This window comes from Periplaneta americana, chromosome 5 (genome assembly GCF_040183065.1).
Source record: "Periplaneta americana isolate PAMFEO1 chromosome 5, P.americana_PAMFEO1_priV1, whole genome shotgun sequence".
NCBI lineage: Eukaryota > Metazoa > Arthropoda > Insecta > Blattodea > Blattidae > Periplaneta > Periplaneta americana.
The window spans coordinates 59,320,747-59,340,002 of NC_091121.1; the positions used below are offsets into that span (position 1 = coordinate 59,320,747).

At 33.9% G+C, this 19,256-nt stretch overlaps 1 protein-coding gene across 2 annotated transcripts in view; it reads left to right on the forward strand.

Moving 5' to 3' along the window:
- The window catches only part of Nup44A (nuclear pore complex protein Nup44A), a 40,577-nt gene extending 22,826 nt beyond the window's left edge, over positions 1 to 17,751 (forward strand). The window contains exons 7-8 of one of the 2 annotated variants that reach the window (XM_069825767.1): positions 2,087 to 2,234; positions 11,626 to 17,751. In XM_069825767.1, coding sequence (XP_069681868.1) covers positions 2,087 to 2,222 — 136 coding nt within the window. In that variant the 3' untranslated portion in view covers positions 2,223 to 2,234; positions 11,626 to 17,751. The remainder of the gene's footprint in view (positions 1 to 2,086; positions 2,235 to 11,625) is intronic. The other variant, XM_069825768.1, reaches the window with a different exon arrangement.
- The last annotated feature ends 1,505 nt before the right edge of the window (positions 17,752 to 19,256 follow it).

Here is a 19,256-nt window from a genome sequence, read left to right on the forward strand (position 1 = left end):
TAATATTAACTTTCTTTTCCCTGTAAAACTACTTCATATGCTGATGGATTGCAAAGGGTGAAATGAAATAACCATTGAGAAAAACTTGTCATGCGTTGCTACTTTAAGTCAAAATCAGTGCCATCCTTCAATTTATTTCACTGCTGTGGGTGTTCCATATGGTGGAAAGCAATGAAATTTGCAGGGACGCTTACACAGATGTACATACAAAGTAAAAGAAAAGGAGATATTACTTTAGGAGTGACTTTATATTAAAGTGTGATGTGGTGAAACAAGAGAAAAATGAATTTGATATGTCTGATCTGAGATGTCAGTAGTAAATTATGTTCAAGTTTTTATACAGCTACAAGTGCAGCTGACTTACCTGTATGACAGTTGATGAATGGATATGAATTATTAAGGTTATGTTTTTGTACTAGGGAGATACAAAGTTTCAAGTTTGGCAGCAAGGAAATATAAAACTTTTATATGTAATACAGATAAAATGAGCAAGATAATTTCACTTATGTAGACTTAAAGAGGTAATCAACTAACCAGTGTAATGACTTTTTATTATGAACATATTTTATAAAAGTTACTGAAATTCAAATTCAAAATTATAGCCACTTACTACAGTTGACTTTTTTTATACATAAATTCTGTTATTACAAGAATTATTTGAAAAATAGGAACATTAAATATGTAAACAGGTAGTAATTCAAAAAGATGCCAAATTAAACACAATTATACTTTGCAAAGAATGTGTTGTATTAAAAGTTATGTTATTGGAGAATATATTGATGATAATACAAGCAAAACAATTATGGATCTTTGTGTTCAAAAGTTGGTGAATATTTAATACCTGTTTTACAAATGCCATTAACATTTTATATCATATTGCGATTAATAACAACAGAAGGGTGTTTTTAAAGTATAACAGAGATGTATAAAATAAATTTCGCATCGTCATTTTAAGACTCCCCCTCCTTCCCCATTTCTTCCCCTTAAAAAAAAAAGAACAAATTTACCATTATATCAGAAATATTACTAAAAGAATTGAATTGATTGCATATTATTTCTGTTTTTATGAGAGCTGTTTTACTTTGCCTCATTTCTCCGTTTATGCATTTATATGAAGGAATTACTATTGAACCTCAGTATAGAAAATCAATCAATAAAATCATTATTATAAGAGTTTGTTATATCTGAAAATAAAATTTGTGGAATGAAACTAGTGGTGGACCAGATGTCTTGCAGACTTGCATAATGAGAGATTTATATTCCTTTGGAAAATAGTATATTTTGCACTTTGGATTTATCTCGTTGCATTAGGAAGTAAAATCTTTCCTTGTAAAACCATCTACTATCCAAGTGAGTTACAGTTGGGACATCTGTAGAATTCCATAGTACCTTAAAACAAAGCTCGTACAAAATTAATTAAATGAAGATTGATTGGGAATATCTCAAAATATTGTGCAGAATAGAGATGAGGTATTGAATTTAAATTTGTTGTGGATGACATTTTTGCCTGTTTCGAGATTTTCCATGATTACCTTTTCGACAAAACATTCATTGTAGGGATCCCTTGGGTTTGGATTCTTGCCTCTGAATTATGTAGACATTATTGAATGACATTAGAGCATATGGGAATACCTCAACACCATCTTTGCCTACTACAAACACCTTTTGCACTTACCAGATTTGGACTAGGTTGTCCAGTGTGAAAGTCAGACATTCAGACCAATCAGCATATTATGATATATAGATAATACATTTAATTTTGAACTAATTGTGAGTTTTAATATTTATAAGTAAAAAATGATACTTAATTGTTCTGAATTTGAATTTTATAGTATGTGTATAATATTTATGTAATCTGCCTCTTAAATGTCACTTTAGAATCTTACAATTTAGCATTATTTCTAGTACGGTATTTCAAGAAATCTGTACAAGCTAAATAAGATCTGCAGACCATTTGTTGAGCACTTCTGGATTAAGTGCTGCCCATATTCTGTATGTATGAAGAATGCTTGAGTGTGCGAAGTTGTTTAATGAATTTATTGACTCAAGGACAGTGAAGTGAGCAACACATGTTGCATTTATCCAGGCCGTCTGAGGAAGCCGTACTCACAACAAGCAAGTGGCAGGCTCCCGTTATAAAGGGAAGATTTCAGAAGATGACCTGGCTTGGCTCAGATCCACCCCCTCCACCTATTGAAAAAAACAAACCCTTCAAAAAATAACTAAAACTGAAGGTATTTACGTTTTATGCAACCTTGTGTTAAGCCAGGCGCTTGCTTTGACTGTGTGTCATGTCATAAACCCTTTTGCACTGAGTTCTCCTCTGAGATTGCCAGATGCAGTTCTTGGTTTTTAGGATGTGCACAAATATTAGTTGAATTTCTATACTAATGCGAAAAGTTTTGTTTTGTCATCGTTTTGTTCAGCATTCTTTTCATCTTTATTGACATGGAATAAAAGCAGAAGTCACAGCAATACAATGATTACTTTGCTGAATAAATCATAAGTCAAAGGAAAAGAAACTAATATTACGTAGGCAAAATGTTGGCCTGACATAGCCTCAATTAGCAAATTTTGTTTGCAATGTTGTTTTTAATTTCTTTAAAAGTAATCATGGTAAAATTCCCTTGCTATGAACTATCAGTGATTAACAATTAGAATTGGATGTAAAAGGGTTTAATATATGTCGAAATTTAATCTCAGATTTTACATTTTTCTCTTTGTCCTTTGCCTTCCAATCTGAATTTTCTGCTTTCTTCTTTTGTTTTTTGCTTGCAATTACTACGTTCGTTTTTTCTTTGTTGTTTCCTGGTTCTTTGCATACATTTCCTCTAATTCATTGCTCTGTGTGATTCTCTATATCAGATATACGTCATGTTATGAACATTAGTAAGTCATCTTTCTTTTTTTTCTTCCCCCTTACACAGTGCACTCACACAATTTTGGTATACTTAAGATTTAAACTTTAGAATAGAATTAGTATTCTGTTAATCGTAAAACATTCTTTCGAATGACATTTTATTTAATACCAAATTTTTTTTAATTTGATGCATTGTCTGCTTTCACGTTCTTATGTTGGCCCTGTTAAAGCTGATGGAAAATTAAATATTAACAAGGGTTGCTATAACCAGAATGAATAAAACTGGAACACAGACTGAAATTGTAAATGATATTTGGAATGTGAGAATAATTGAACCATAAATTATGCATGGATTTTTCAAGTTGTTACTCCGTATTAGGTATATTAAATTTGGCTACTTTCTATAAACTTTCAATTTTACCTTACAAAAATGTCACAAGTTTATGAATATTGTCGTGACAGTGTCTCTTGATACATGGCCTGTTCATTGAGCATTCACAGGAGGAGCTGTTTTTCCTACAGTTGTATTATGTATGATTAAAATGAAAAAAAAAAAAAAAAAATTAAAACCGGGTAGGACATCAAAGTAACAATTCACACAATTTGATACCAATAATTAGATTGACGTACATTTGTCATAAAATATAGCTGTTTCATTTAAATAAGAAAAAACCTTATAATATACAGAGTGGAAATGAAATAATCCTGCAGATTGAAGGGGACGAAAGAGTACACTTAAAGAACCTATATTACATTCTGTGATTAAATGCATGGTTAATTAGAAAATTAAGTTGGAAGTTTCAGGAGTCTGACAATATTGCCTCTAATACACTGCTCTTTCTTCTCGTAATACAGAGGTCAACGAACTCAGATATGTCTCCCTAGGTGAACTACCTCCTGCCTCCCTTTCTGGCTACGATGTTGCATGCTGGTCACATCATTTAATGGCTTCAAATTAATGCTTTTTAAATTAAATTTACACGAAAACCGTCCATGCTATTGAAATATGCCAGAGGAATAAATTATTCTTTATTAGATTTTCTATTGATATGGACAAAAATCACAATTCTACTCGCAATAGTTACCGAATAAGGGAGTGTTAAGCATTTGGGTGGGAGGGGGGGGACTTTTTTTTTTCTGAGAAAACTATGACCTTTTCATCAATATGGTATTACACATTTGTGTTATATACAACATGTGCTATTCACTCTGAAAATCTGCAGGGTTGTTTCACTTCCACCCTGTATTGTGTTAGAATATAGTAGAATGTTGCTCTTCTATAGTGGAAACTGTACCAAATTAACGACGTGGTTTTGAAATTGTTCTTTTGCACAAAATTTCACATATTTTTAAGCTATCCAAAATAAGTGAGAATTTTCGAACTTTTCGACCATCAACTGGGACAATTTTGATGGCACATAACTGAATCTCCGGTACCAGTACCTATAAAAACCCTAGTATGTACTCCAGTGGATAAATTTGTCATTGAACAAGTGGGAAGAGACTGGTCTGCTGCCAAGCAGGCTACCATGTAGAAAACATATAAGACTAAGGTAGATGACAATGTAGAGAAATCTGTAAAGAAAGGAAAACCTTAACCATTCCTAGTTAAAGAAGTTAAGCTTCAGGTTATTAACGAACATGTAAAAGTTATATTATCCAGAAAAATATACTATGGCTAACTAAAAGTGACAGCTGCAGATTTTTTTCTAAAAGGCCCTGTTGCAAGAGAAGTGACATGGCAACAGTTTGCAGGAAAGTATATCTCATTCATTTGATGATTAACATAAAAAAAAAGACAGAGAGAGAGAGAGAGAGGAAGAATGCACATAGGGAGTATTTTAATATTTTCTAAACTTACATTAGCCAATGTTAGTTTATTTTCTTAAATATCGAATTTGAAAAATTTCCATGTGTTAGTATTGAAAATGTCAGACTGTAAGAAAAGTAGTTAATTTCAGTGATTTTTTCTTTTAAAAGTAACCGTTGTCAACTGAAAACTAATCAACTCATACTTAACATATTTGCCTCTCAACTTCTGAATAACTGAATCTGTGTGCATTGCTGATGGTTATTGTCAATTGTTACTGAAGCAGTCCTATTATTCACATATTAATGTTCACCAACATAGTGTTGAAAGAATTTCAGTTAGCATGACAAGATTCCACTTCAAGCACTATTACAAAAATAGTCTAGAATCTAGATGGTGTCCATTGTAATCTTTAGATCTGTTATTTCATTACTCTCTCCAAATAATAATGCAGAAAAAGTATTCATCTAGGAAAAGACTGAACTATATCTGGAAAAATGTTCTCGATTAAACACAGTATAGGTGTTTTTTGGGAAGACTGAATGGTGACCTCAGAGGTGAACTCATATAGTTGTACTTCACAAACGATTGTTTTTTATGTTTTAATGTAATGGTTTTTTTTTTCTTTGCATTATCCTGTTGTGTTATTTGTGCCATTCAGCATCAAGACACCGTGTTCACTCTTTCGATGTGCTCTTTCATAGGAGATATGTAGCTATTAGCTTGATCATGTTAGTATAGATATCATCTCTTAGATGGGCAAGCTGCTAATTGCAACAAGGAGCTAGAATGTTGAAGGCTTGAGGATATCCTTTTTAAAATTTAATCTTACAAAAGAATTGCCACTGCTACAGAAATATAGGTAAATGGTATATTGCTAAGATATCACGATATTATAATTATAAATCATTGTAAAGTTATATTTATTGTCTGTTAGAAGAAAATGTGTATAAAAAGAAAACTGTTGTAACATTTGTCTTATACTTGAGGCACTGTTCTCATAAAATCTTACATTACTCTCATATGTCATATTTTCTTTTTTTAGATCTTGTACATCTCAAAATTCTAACAGGATAGTGCTGTAGAGTAGAATTATTTCCCTACATCTTGACATTTCAATTGCTTACAGGTACCTGCATTAAATTACAGATGTGTTTTATATGCATGACTGCATTGCATGTTGCTGGTTTGTATTGTTTGTGATGTTCCAGTTTTTATCACTTATGATATCTAATTCACGTTCAGCTTCGCATGTGATGAACTTGTGTGATATATTGCACCACTTTACAATAAGTGAGGTAGAATTAATTTAATGCCTGGTTATTTTAATATATGAAGTACACCAATAGTGTTTTGATGGTGCAAAAACTTGTTTCATTCAGTGTGGAGATGAAAGCATGGTCTTATATAATACCTCAGGAAATGAGACATGTTCACATACATAGACTCTCCATATACCAACAAATTGTTTTATCTATGTGAACTGTAATTATACTTGTAGTGTAGGCTTTCACAGCCGGAGTCTATAGATCTAGATTCGTTTTCCGGGCTGAGAGGCCATGGTCTGTTGGTTGATTTTCTAGCAAACGTTTCGTCTGCACCTGCGGCAGACATCTTCAGTGGAGTGGTATTCAAGGTCGCAAAACTCTTCTCGGTGTACCTGAGGCAACTGATCCTGTGGCTGGTTGTGTGGGCGTATTTATAGTGCTTGACTTGTTTTTCCTATATAGTCTTCAAAATGCTGTTTTAGAGTCCCTTCAGATGAAGCCACTTTAGTGGCATGTTAGTGGCACTTGGAACGTGCAGTGGTGCTTTGAATGCGCTCAGTAGTGCTGCGAACATGCATTAGTGGTGCTGGTCTTCCTGTGAACATGGATGTAGAAGGAGAAATACTTTCGGCAACTTTGTTCATATGAGGAAAGAATAGACGTAAAAATAGAAGAAGAGTCTGGGTTCATCCATTAGTTTTGGAAGACTGAATTGAGGATTATTCCATACTTTGTTTGATTATTTACATCAGGAAGATAAAAATATAGTAGAACTTGGTTATAGCGACCTCGTTTTGTGCGACACCTCGCCTATAATGTCAAATATTCTGTGGTCCCAACTAATTCCCCATAAGACATTTGCTTTTCTACCTTGCTTAATACGACAAACGTATATGCGTCTACCTCGCATATAACGTCATTTTCAACCTCAGTTTGGAATACAGTTTTCTAAGAACCAAAGTATTTTAAGAAATATTTTGCTGAAATCTGGCAAATTCTTTACTGTTCCCTTCTATCTTAGACCTCTGGAATGCAGGCAGATTCCTCATCCCATTGTAACCTGCCCGAATTCGTGCAGTATTAATGGTACCTGCATGCGGTCAGTTTCGACAGGAAGTTTTCACTAAGTGCATGCATTTTAACGCAGTATGGCCACTAAAAGAAGTGAGTGACACTTTAGAAGCCATTAGAATTGTGAACATTTCTATGAAGTTAGAGGAGGGAGTATGAAGCTAGGAGAAGGAGCAGTGAAATTGCAACTGAAATAGTGAACATAGAATTTATTTTAGAAAGTGTATATTGGGCAAGTAGGAGACAACAGAGTAAAATGACTGATTACTTCACTCCTCAGTAAATAAGTTTGTGAGTAATGAACAAACTGTTTTAATACAGAATACTGTATTTATAATTGTACATGTATTTTATTATGTTCATGGTATGCTTAAAAGTGAATACATAAATCTAAAATAAGTCTAATTATGTTTATTATTTTTCATTTTCCACCTCACTAGACTGATATTATGAATCTCGGTTACTACGACACTCGTTTACAACAACATAATTTTCAAGGTCCCTTGGATGTCGTTATTACCAAGTTCTACTGTATTAATTTAAAATTACGCAAATGAGAGATGATATGGCATAAAACATAATTTTGTTTAATATTTAAGAATTCAAAATTAAATATAATAATAGGCAGCAAACATGAAACCATTCATAGCACATAATTCAACCAGTATACTACAAAAAGGTGTCTGTAGTGTAATGGTAAAATCAAAGGTCGTGGTGTAATTGAACCCAGATTCGAACTTGAGATCAGCTAATTTTTTTATCTCTTAATTTATTTACATTATTTTATGTGTGTTATTTCATTTTAACGTGAAATAAAGGAAATTTTACTACATAAATAATAAATCCGTAATTTGCACTAGTCCAGGTATTTAGTTATCTAGACTATGGTTATATTTATTATTACTATTACCATCGTTATTCTATATTATTCTGTCGCAACATAGCCTGCATACTGTTGTGACAGGGTAGGTATAGGGAATTGGTGGCCACCAGTGACCGCCACCAGTGGCAAAGCCAACCACTCAAAGTGTCTGCAGCACGACTATTCTGTGGTTGTGGCTGTGTCTGAAGACCTCCATTTAAATCCATTATTCACAAGCCAGCGCTTCTAAAAGTGGCCTCATCTGAAGGGACAGATTAACTGAATTTTCAAAGTAGTTGCAGTAACAGGAAAATTAATTTTCATGTTTATAATGTAATTGAATCTTCACTGTACTTACAACAGATTATATTTAATTAATAATAATAATAATAATATAAAATATAAGTCATAAAATGTGAATGTAAGACTTTAAATTCATCTTGATATTCTATTCCTATGATATTTTCGAATATGATCATTTCACAGCATACCACTAAATGTTAGTCATTTAAAAACTTTTGACAGAATAATACTCTGCCTGTGTGAGCTGTGGTATGGGTCATTAAGAAGGACAGGAAAGTCGTTCTCTTATTTCCACTTTCAGGGAATTGATCTAAGAAAGCTGGCAGGACATAAAACTTTATCATATGACATCAGTTGTGCTGTTGTGTAATCTGAGTGGCAATTAAGGTAGCTGTTGTAACAAAACAACTTTCCGTCTCTTTTCCCTCTGCATCTTTCAATATAATGAAGTTAATGTGAGAGTCAAGGCATAATTACAAGATTTAAAAATACTACTCTCATTCCAGAATGGTGTACGCCCTACTTATGACTTATGGCTGTAAAACAGCTCATAAGAGATAAGACTACCGGATTGTTAAGCTTGACTGAAACAGAAATTAGAATGACGAACGAAGATTCTTGAAGCCACATTTTATAAAGAACTGGACAAAAGTGAAATCTAATGCCTCTTGGTAAATTATTTATTCAGAGACCACTAAATGGGGAATGACTGACTTACGTTCCAGTTCGTTGATTATTGAGTATGTCACATTTTCTGTCTGAGGTTTTGTAAGGAGTTATTGCAGATTGTGACCCATCTTAAGTTCTGTCTTGATAATATCAGATATTTTCTAAACAAAAAAATATACTTGGAGAAAACTTAGTTTTGAATCACAATAAGATGTACATATTTTATTTCTGATTAGTAGTGATTTTCCTGCCTTTCATTTTTCCTATACACTATTAATATTGTGATAATTTTTATATGTTAAAGACAAGTGAAGAATCAAAAATAAATGTAGTCAATATTGTTCATAATATTCTATGCTTCATACTGGATTGATGTAGACAAGGTAATGTTCCCTGTTACACCTGAGACCCTGTAATTCGAGTTTTTGGGGTGTGCATGGCTTTGCATTGGGAAGGAATGTACAGTTGAATGGCTCTTGCACTACATTAAGCTCCTAGAGACTTGTGAGATGTCAGCTCACTTGTTGGAGCTGGAGGTAATGTATTCTTCCACATCAAGTTTCTGGGATTTCAGAGATTTCATGTTGCTAACATCATATTATACCATCAAATGTGTATTACATTTTGTGACTATGGAGTGGGAGTTACTGGTTACAGCCAAAGCAAATAAAATTTCTTTTTTGCCATCACGTCTGGTAAGACTGGCTACATTCGACTTGCTAAATAGAGCTTTACTTTCTTCAAGATTAGTGAAAGCTTCTACCTGCATGTCTCCTCATTCTTTGGATGGGAGGGAGGTTTTCTTTTATCTCATTTCTGAACATAATTTTCCTTACCACAGTCGTAAGTTTTATGTGTCTAGAACTAACATATCAAGATTGTATTGGGATCTTCAATGTCTAGAATAGTCCAGCGCTTTCCCCCCCTTAGTGTGGCACCCATTTCATTTTGTTTACAGTTTGTGAGATATTAACATTGTAAAATTCAAATACTGTATCGTGTAAACCCCGAAAAAGAACGAAAAAAAAAAAACCCAACACTTGAAACACTCATTTCTTGTTTCAGAAGTTCTTTTGTTGTTCAGTGTTTATTACAGTAGAATCCCTCTTAACCAGCGCTAATGGGACCAGGCAAGTTCTGGATGATTGCATAAGTATTTTAACAAATTACCTGTTCGTATTTTATGATGCCAACCTGTTGAAACTACAGCCATATTAAGCTTATTTCTGTCACTTGATCATAACTAAATAATCTAAAACTGTGTGGATTTTCTTTATTAAAAACATTACTTAAGATAAAAATACACCCCTGGTAGAGGGGAAGAGAAGGCCTGATGGCCTTATCTCTACTAGGTTAAATAAATAAATAATATCTGGTTCGAATATTCACCGAACGATATTTGTTTTGTTTGAAGCCCTTAGGCGAGGTCTCCATCACACACGCCAGTGTTGTTGTAGGAAGACATTTCCGTAATAAACCAGTCTCATCTGCGTTATATATTTGTTTCACACTAACAGTACTCTCAGATACAATTTTCTGAAACTGATTAATAAACTGATCTGCGAACACTTCGTTGGCACTCCTTTATGTCTGGTTTTCTGATTTCATGTTTCTCTTTGAATCTATTAAGCCACCCAACGGAAAATCCACACTCACATTGCAGTTTCATTTTGTGATGTAATTCCTTGGCTTTTTCTTGTTGCATCAGCCCAGAAATGCATATTCCCTCAGATCTTTTAATTCCGAACCATCTAATTCTTCACAGTACAGTACAGTTTTCCGATTTTCCGCAACTTTCGTAGATTCAGTGTTACTTATGAATTGCCAGAGTTAATTGTCTTGTTTCTTTATATTGTATAAAGTTGAACTTCCAAGTTTATATTCGTCCATTAATTTGGATCTACTAACTCCTTCATTTTCTCGAGTAATTCAAGCATTTGCTTCAGTTTAAGGATGTTTCTCTTGTGTGTAGCAGTAGTAGCCATGATGCTACCTATCACACAAATGAAATTTTTATGCACTGTAGGAACAGAAAATTTCAATTTTCCTTTTTAGACTCCTCCAACCCTCGAAACGGGCGAGTTCAAGTGGTAAATTTAAAGATATCGTTTCTGCACATTGTTTGCAAGGCCCAAGCGGCAACTTACTGATGCTACCCAGTCTACCCCAGGGACGTAACGGGGTTTTCTGTCTATGTTTTCATGCATGAACAATGTAAAGAGTAACAATATGCAGCATGTGCAATCCATGAAAACTGCTCACATCGTCCGACTCTTCCCTTTAGCATGAATGACTTTTTGGTATTGCCAGTTATTTGGGTGCCGGATATAAGGGATTTTACTATATATTGATTTTGTTCATTGTGTAATTTTTAATAGTTGAGGACATTTATTATTTTTTAAATGTAATGTATTGGCTTTTTGAACAGCATTATGGAGGGATTTTTTTATGTTTTTGTCTACGTTTTAGAACTCCTGACTTGTTCCATCTTCAGGGAATGAACATGTAAATGATACAAGAAATAGCCATTTTCTGTAAGAAGTTTTCTCTGTACATTGCCCAGTAATGAAGTAAAAATTATTATTGTTATATTATTATCATTATCATCATCATTTTTGATAGTTATGGGTTTTCATGGTACACAAATGAAAATTGTTCTTCATTGTGGTTGACAGCATGGCCCTTCCTGTACCAGGCACGTTTGATGGTGTAACATGGTGTTGGCTGCTGTCTTGCTTGTTGTTGAGATTAATGCTGTGGCATCTGATTTGCTTTGTTCTAGCCTGGTGCAGGAAAGGGCTCAAATCCAGAGAAGAGTAGTGAATCCCTACCTGTTTAGACTTAGGAAGAGTTTCAATTCCATATGAGTTGTGGTATGTTGGCACATTATGTCGGCTGTGATACCTTTGTTCAGTATTATTTGAGAGTTTGACTAGCATATAAGGAAAGGACCGTTTGGTTTGTACTTCGTGCAAGGCAGACCTGACACAACAGATCATGGGTTTGATCTGATATAAACGTAAATCCTCTTGGAAACAGAAGCTAGGCCATCCAGTCTTCAAGTAAGAACACTGAGATTTCACCTCGACCCCTGCTTCTCTTTTCCATAACCTTTTTCTTTCATGCGTAGCATAGTGGGGCAGTGCTTGAGACTACAGAACAGATATAATACAGGGCTCCTACAAAGGACCTTTCTGTTTTCGAACACATGTAATTTACGTTCTATGAATCTGAGGTGCATGAAAATAGGACCATTGAAAAGAGAAACTCACAAATTTTAGTTCCTTACCTTAACGATGTTCAATGTGTCCCTTGGTAACATGCCACATATCAAGCCTATAGTCAAGTTCCACATAGGTACGCAGATTTTTCGACTTCCAGATTCTGAGATTATGTCTGTTCACCTTACCAGAAAGATGAAAAGTGACTTTGTCAGAAAACACCTGCATACTTATGCAGAAATTTCTTCATAGCACTTTGTCCTCCGGTTTTAGGACTTGCAGCAACTGTAGTCGGTACAGATGAAATCGCAACTGCTTGCCTTAACATCAGTGTACCATTTATGGATTGTAGGGCCACTGGGTGGATCCACACCAAACTTTGTTCAGTAATGTTGTTGCACATTTTTAACTGACTGGTTCACATGAAAATCAAGCTTTTTTGTCCTCTCTAGCAGCCATTTCGTCTCAACAATGCTATTTTCATGCACTTCAGATTCATAGAACATAAATTATACGTGTTCGAAACCAGAAGAACGTGTAGGAGCCCTGTACTAGAAACTATCATTACTTTAGTTCGAACATATCTCTTCACTTCTCTCATTAAGAGCTGAACTGATTTATAGTAAGGAAATAGTAAATAGGAGCCGTGGTAAAATGAAACCTGTTTGATAAAAAATTTTGATGCTATGTATTTGATTTTAGAAGAAATCTCTATTTGAATTCAGATATTCGTTCTAGCATTTGATCAGTATTCTGATTCTGTTCACAGAGACTATCTGGCTCTTTTTTTTTTTAACCATTTGAGCCTCCTTATCATCTGTAGCAACTCATTCTTTTGAAGCCTCAAAAGATCTAAATGCATGAAAATCACACAATGACAAATCTAGTTTCACAGCTATAAAACTTGCCATTGCACTTGTAGATATTTTCCTGAACAGTACTTCCAATATACATGCATGTTAATGTACAACAAGAAAACATCTGTGTTTAAGTGGAATGATGTTTGTTTCTTGATCATTGCATGGAGGTTGAGGATGATTTTGCTAACCATTATCATTCATTGGTTCATGTCGGCCTAATCACCATATTCAAACATATTTTTATGCATTCTCTATATCAGTTTCATAAGTTTGATGTCTTGCTAATGAGCATACTTAAAAAATTGTGTTACGAAACATTTAGAAGTAACTGCAAATGCAAGCACGAGGTAAAACAGCTTTCATTTAATCACGTATCTTAGGTATGACAAGCAGTACACAGTTTACCTGGGTTGAAGGGAAAGGATGCCACATATTCACAATTCAGCTAAGTTACTTTCATAGGAGGAGCTGAAATGCTTCAATGTCAAGAGTTACAAATTTGTTACAGTTACATTATGATTTCTCATGTTGCACTTTCCTTTGAAGTAATCGGGTAGTGCGTCAGATTATAAGGATTACTTGGATTTATGCAGAGATCAAGCAGGTGAAGTCTCACCAAGTAGACCAGGTTCGATCTACAAAAGGTATTCAGTTTTATTATGAAAGCAGACTTTCGATTTTTTTTGTTTCATCTTACATTGCATAACACTCACAGAAGAGTTGTGAAGAACCAGAATATTCATTTCAGGTATAAACAGTAACTATGTGTTTTAGGGTTTTAATTAAGGAGCAATGAAGTGATTATGAAAGACTTCATTTGCTTAGAAAATTTACCAAGAGAAAAAGTTCTGAAAAGGTAGAACCTGGGTTGTGATGATCTTACTTATAGGAAACTGCATCCTTAGAAAAGACATGCACAGAATGGTACTCTTATGGAAATAAATGTGGCATGTAAAATCTATGAATGTGGTTCATTAAGCCTTAGAAGATATTAGTGTTTGTGGTGTTGCAAATTTTGAGCAGAAATGCCACCAAAAGGGATTATAAATAAGCTTCTGAAACAGTTTAATATTTCAAGACTGATTAATTAACTCCATGCTTTCGATTTGAAATAGACACAGTGGATTCTGGGAGCAGAAGTGCTCAAACTAATCGTAACCCACTACATCCTTTTCAGTTCTGAGCTCTAAAAATAGAAAATAAACTACCTGAACCTAATTTTATAAGCTGTTTTTTAAGAATATACCTTACAAATAAAAGACAGTAAAAAGTCCTCACCCCTCGGAAAACGCCGAAAAGTACATAGAATTCAGGCAATGTCAGCAAGTCTTCTGTAATTTAGACAAATTCTTGAGCTGCTGTATTAATAGGGTAGATTTCTGTGTTCGATTGAGTGTCAGGGATGGCTAATGCGTTTTGGTTTTTGATTTCAATTTCAAGATTGCTTTCTACTACAATGTTTAGCAAGTTAGTACTAGTTTATTAGAAAATTGTATTATACAGAAGTGTACATCTGACTGTAGTACAGAGTACTTCTGATAGTGTAGCTTGATTAGTCTCTTGAGAACAGGGTTTAAATAGAAGGGCATATGTATTATCAGTTATAAAATATCTCAAATTTTCAGAATTCTTCATGGTTCGAGCATTATCATAATCAGTTGTTATTTTTTTTCTATTTCTTCTGAGTAGCCAATTAATATATTCTTGTTCATAATTTTTATATTTTGTGTGTTTGTAAAGTAATATTACATGTTGCTCCTAGCTTTAATAACAGAATTTCAAGATTCTCTCTTTTTTTTCTTTTTCATATTCTATTGGTCAGAACATTTTTGCCTCACCACCATAGTTCAAAAACACTCACCCAGTAATACCACAGTCTACTATATACAGTCACGAAGCTTGAGTTTTGAGGGTGCTAGAAACAATAGACTGTGACGGTACTATTTTGCATTGCCTGTAATCAGGCAATATTAGCGATCCTAGTGGTGAGCAACTACCTAATGTTTGCATATTTACTACGTATTGAGCTTCGTGACTGTATATACTAGACTGTGGTAATACTCTGTCTCTGGTGGGGGGGGGGGGGGGGAGAGAAAAAACTAAGTTACTGCTGTTGGTGACAATACCTGTCAATAATATTTTGGTTACCACAATTATATACCGATATTTCGTTTAATTGATAATTAACCATTCAATTGTTTTGTTCTCACAAACATAGTCATATATTTTGCAGCTTGCACACCTTTCTTTTAAAAGTCTTTTGCTTTGTTTTGCCAATGAGTATGTTTCATAAGACCGAATTTTAACCATAGACTTTTCAATTATGTGCTTTATTTCTGAAAATGTATTTGAAATTTTAGTAAATATAATACAGAAGTTTGACAGTATGTCGTCCCACGCTGTGACCTTGTAGTCTAAGGCATCCTGCCTAGGACTCGCATTACAGAATTTGTGCTGGTTCGAGATTCAAGTCATTATAGGGGAAGAAATTTTCTCATGAAAATTCGGCCATTGTATGGGACCGGTGCCAACCCAGCATTGTGATGCACTTGGGGAGCTATGATAGGTAGCAAAATCCTGTTATAATGGCTGGGGGGGATCATCGTGCTAACCACATGATACCTCTATTCTGGTTGGATGATCGTCTACCTCTGCTCTGGCATATAGGTGCAAGGCCAGCAGCCAACTGGTCAGTCTGGACTCTAAAAGGGCTGTAGTGCCACGGATTTTTTGACACTATTGAATATATTTATAGATAAGATAAACCATAATCATAATCATCATCAAAATGTCCTTTGGAAGACATAAGTCTTCCAGTCTGTTCCATATCTGTAGAGAGAATGTACCACTATTCACGTTCAAAGCATCAGGATACTATGAGTATGGTTCAGCACTGCTTGAGACTATACAGAACAGATATAAGACTAGAAACTATCAATTACTGTAAGTGAAACATATCTCTTAACTTTTCCCGTCAGGAGTTGAACTGAGGTTTACTAGGCACCATTGAATGAAGAAATAGTAAATAGGAGACGTGATAAAATGAAATCAGTTTGATAAAAAATGTTGTTGCTATAGTACAAATTGAAAATAAGTATTTGATTTTAGAAGAAATCTCTATTTGAATTCAGATATTCATCTAGCATTTGATCAGTATTCTGATGCAGTTCACAGAGACTATTTGGCTCTTTTTTTTTTTTTAACCATTTGAGCACAACATCCATACCTCCTTGTCATCTGCAGCAACTCATTCTTTTGAGGCCTCGAAAGGTCTGAATGCATGAAAATCACACAATGACAAATATAGTTTCACGATAGATGCTGTAAAATGTGCCAATGCATTCGTAGACTAGTTTCCTGGACAACACTTCCAATGTACAGATACATGTTAATATACAAGAAAACATCTGTGTTTAAGTGTAATGATGTTTGTTTCTTGATCATTGCATGGAAGTTGATGATTTTGCTAACAAATTATCGCCCATTGGTCCATGTCAGCCTAATCGCCATATTCAAATACATTTTCATGCATTCTTTACATCAGCTACTAATGTCTTGCTAATGAGCAGACTTAAAAAAAATTGTTACAAAAAATTTTGAAGTAGCTGCAGATGCAAACACGAGATATAACAAACAGCTTTCATTTAAACATGTATCTTAGTATGATAAGTAGTACACAATTGAGGGAAAAGGATGCCACATATTTACAGTTCACTATCAAGAGTTCACAAATTTCTTACAGTTCCATTGTGATTTCTCTTATTGTACTCTTCTTTGAAGTAATTGAGTGATACTTCAGATCATAAACATTACTTAGATTCGTGCAAAGATCAAGCAGGTGAAGTATGAAAAAATGAACCAGATTTGATCCACAAAAGATGCTTTGCGGTTTGTGGCAGATATTTAACTATACCACAGGTTTTCTCTGCCATTTTCATAATAACTGTTATTGCTCTATTGTTACCATATTACATTTCAATCAGTTCTGGATAACCTGTAGTGTTAAAATAATTTCATTCTTTTTGATATCTCAAAATTGTCTTTTGGACAGAATTTGAAGACAACTGATATGTAATATCGATGCATACTTAGAGAAATAAAAAAAATTCCATTTATTTCAAAAACATTTCAGATTAACATATTTTTTATTATTATTAACAATGCCATTAGTGTGGTACTGATTTGTATTAACTACTGAGAAAGATTGTGCATGTCAAGTTTTTGGCATTATGTTGCTTGCTGAGGATTAGTTTTGCTGGCAACATATCTTGCATTATATCGTGGACTTGCTGGAAAAAGTTGGTAAAGCAATAAATGCTCTGTTTCGTTGCTATTTGCCATTTTTTCACTTGGTAACATGCACAGTCTTTCTTTCCATTAACCATTGCTTCAAACAAACATATTTTGCACATTGTTAACAATATACAATTGCTTATAGTTCCACTGGACTGAAAACTGATTTTTATGTCATATGTTTTATATTTTGTTTGAAATATCTACCATTTTATTCTGCTTGTAATAGTATTAAATTATTCTCGAAGAGAATTAATTTCGTTCTGATAGTTCAGTATTATTTCTCAGCAGAATTGCTGATTTGTGTTAGTTCCATTCTTATGGCAGGGTAATATTACAATGTATTGCTACCTTATGAATGAATGCTTTTTATTTTCATGTAAGTCTGTATTCTGCTGTACATTACAGGAGAGATGAGCAGTAGTACTTAAACATAGATAGTATACAGCAATGATATTTGTGCATTTTTTTAGAGTTCTGTATTATACACTGCTGGATAAATATATTGATAAATAAAAATTAAACATGAACAAATGTTTTACATTTTACAGTGAACCATCCTGAAACATGAGCATTGAAGTATGTTCATGTTTTTTTTTATCACATGCTATATGGAAGGAACTCAATGTGTCTGAATTTCTCAGTATAGTGACAAGCATCCTAATGTTGAAGCTGAGTAACATTGTAGTTCAGTGAAGTATGGTGATATGGTTATTAATATAATAATTGAAAAAAATGTAATAGTTATATTTTTTAAGAATTCTCAAATTTGCAACTTCCGGGGATCAAAACTACTGCTATAAATACAAATAAATTAATAGTCTTTACATTCTACAACTGCTGCCACTGGTCTAGTGGCTAGTGTGCTGGACTTACAATCATATGGTCCAGGAAACACAGTCTTTTTTTTTTTTTTTTTTTTTTTTTTCCGGGAATTCTGGTACTCCAGTGACATTCCAACAAATCTCCATCATCTCATCTCATCTCATCTCATCTCATCTCATCTCATCTCATCTCATCTCATCTCATCTCATCTCATCTCATCTCATCACAGGTTTAGTGTAGACCAGTCTCTTGTGGAGTACCCTGGGCAACAACTGTGTCTGTAATTTTGTCTGCACAGTTGATCTCAAATGGGTGAATGACGAAAAATCAAGTACCTGCCATTAGGTGAAAAAACTCTACAACTAGTTTCTGTGGTGTCTCTTGATTATTGGGAAGTGAGAGGAGATTTTTAAAATTTATAATCGGAGTCCATTGTATTTGCCAAATTGAATCATGTTGTCAAAATTCCAAAAGGAAAAAAAAAAAAAATAAATAAACACTTGTTTTAAGAATCTCCTAAAGAAAGGTCCTGCAGTAGACTTTGGGTAAGATGTAGTGAAAATTTAGAAATTAATTTCATAATTGTCTATGTTTACTGGAAAATAGTTTATGAGAACAGATTTGCTTGGGACTACATTGTGAACTCAGCTGTACAGCAGCAGTTAGTCTAGATATGTTCTGGAAGTGGATTATTGCAACATATGATGGTGCTAATAACAGACAGGATATCATATTGACAAATGAGGATGAGGAAGTACTTTCTTATCAATATCATGATCACCAACATTCGTAATGTAAGAAATTCATGGTGTGAGAAAATTGCGAACTCACAGGTGGAGATAGAGCCAGAAAACTGTTCATGTTCTCCCAATAGCTGTATCTGCTAAGTCGTAATTTTAAAGAGTTGTAAACTTTGGAACACAGAATTAATACTCCTCGACCTTTATCAGATAGAAGTAACTATATACCAAGTAAGGCCATGATAACCATTAAATATATACCTTCTATACCTAGAGCGATACAGATATATATATATATTTTTTTTTTTTTCATTATCAAGAGAACAACAATAACAAGACAGTGAATAAGTTGAACAAATAATGCAAAGTCAACAGAGTACATATCTGTACCCTAACAAGATTAACTATAGACATAATTTCAAGTTCCATCATTTCAGTACTATTAAAAAAAAAATAGAACACCCGATTTCAATT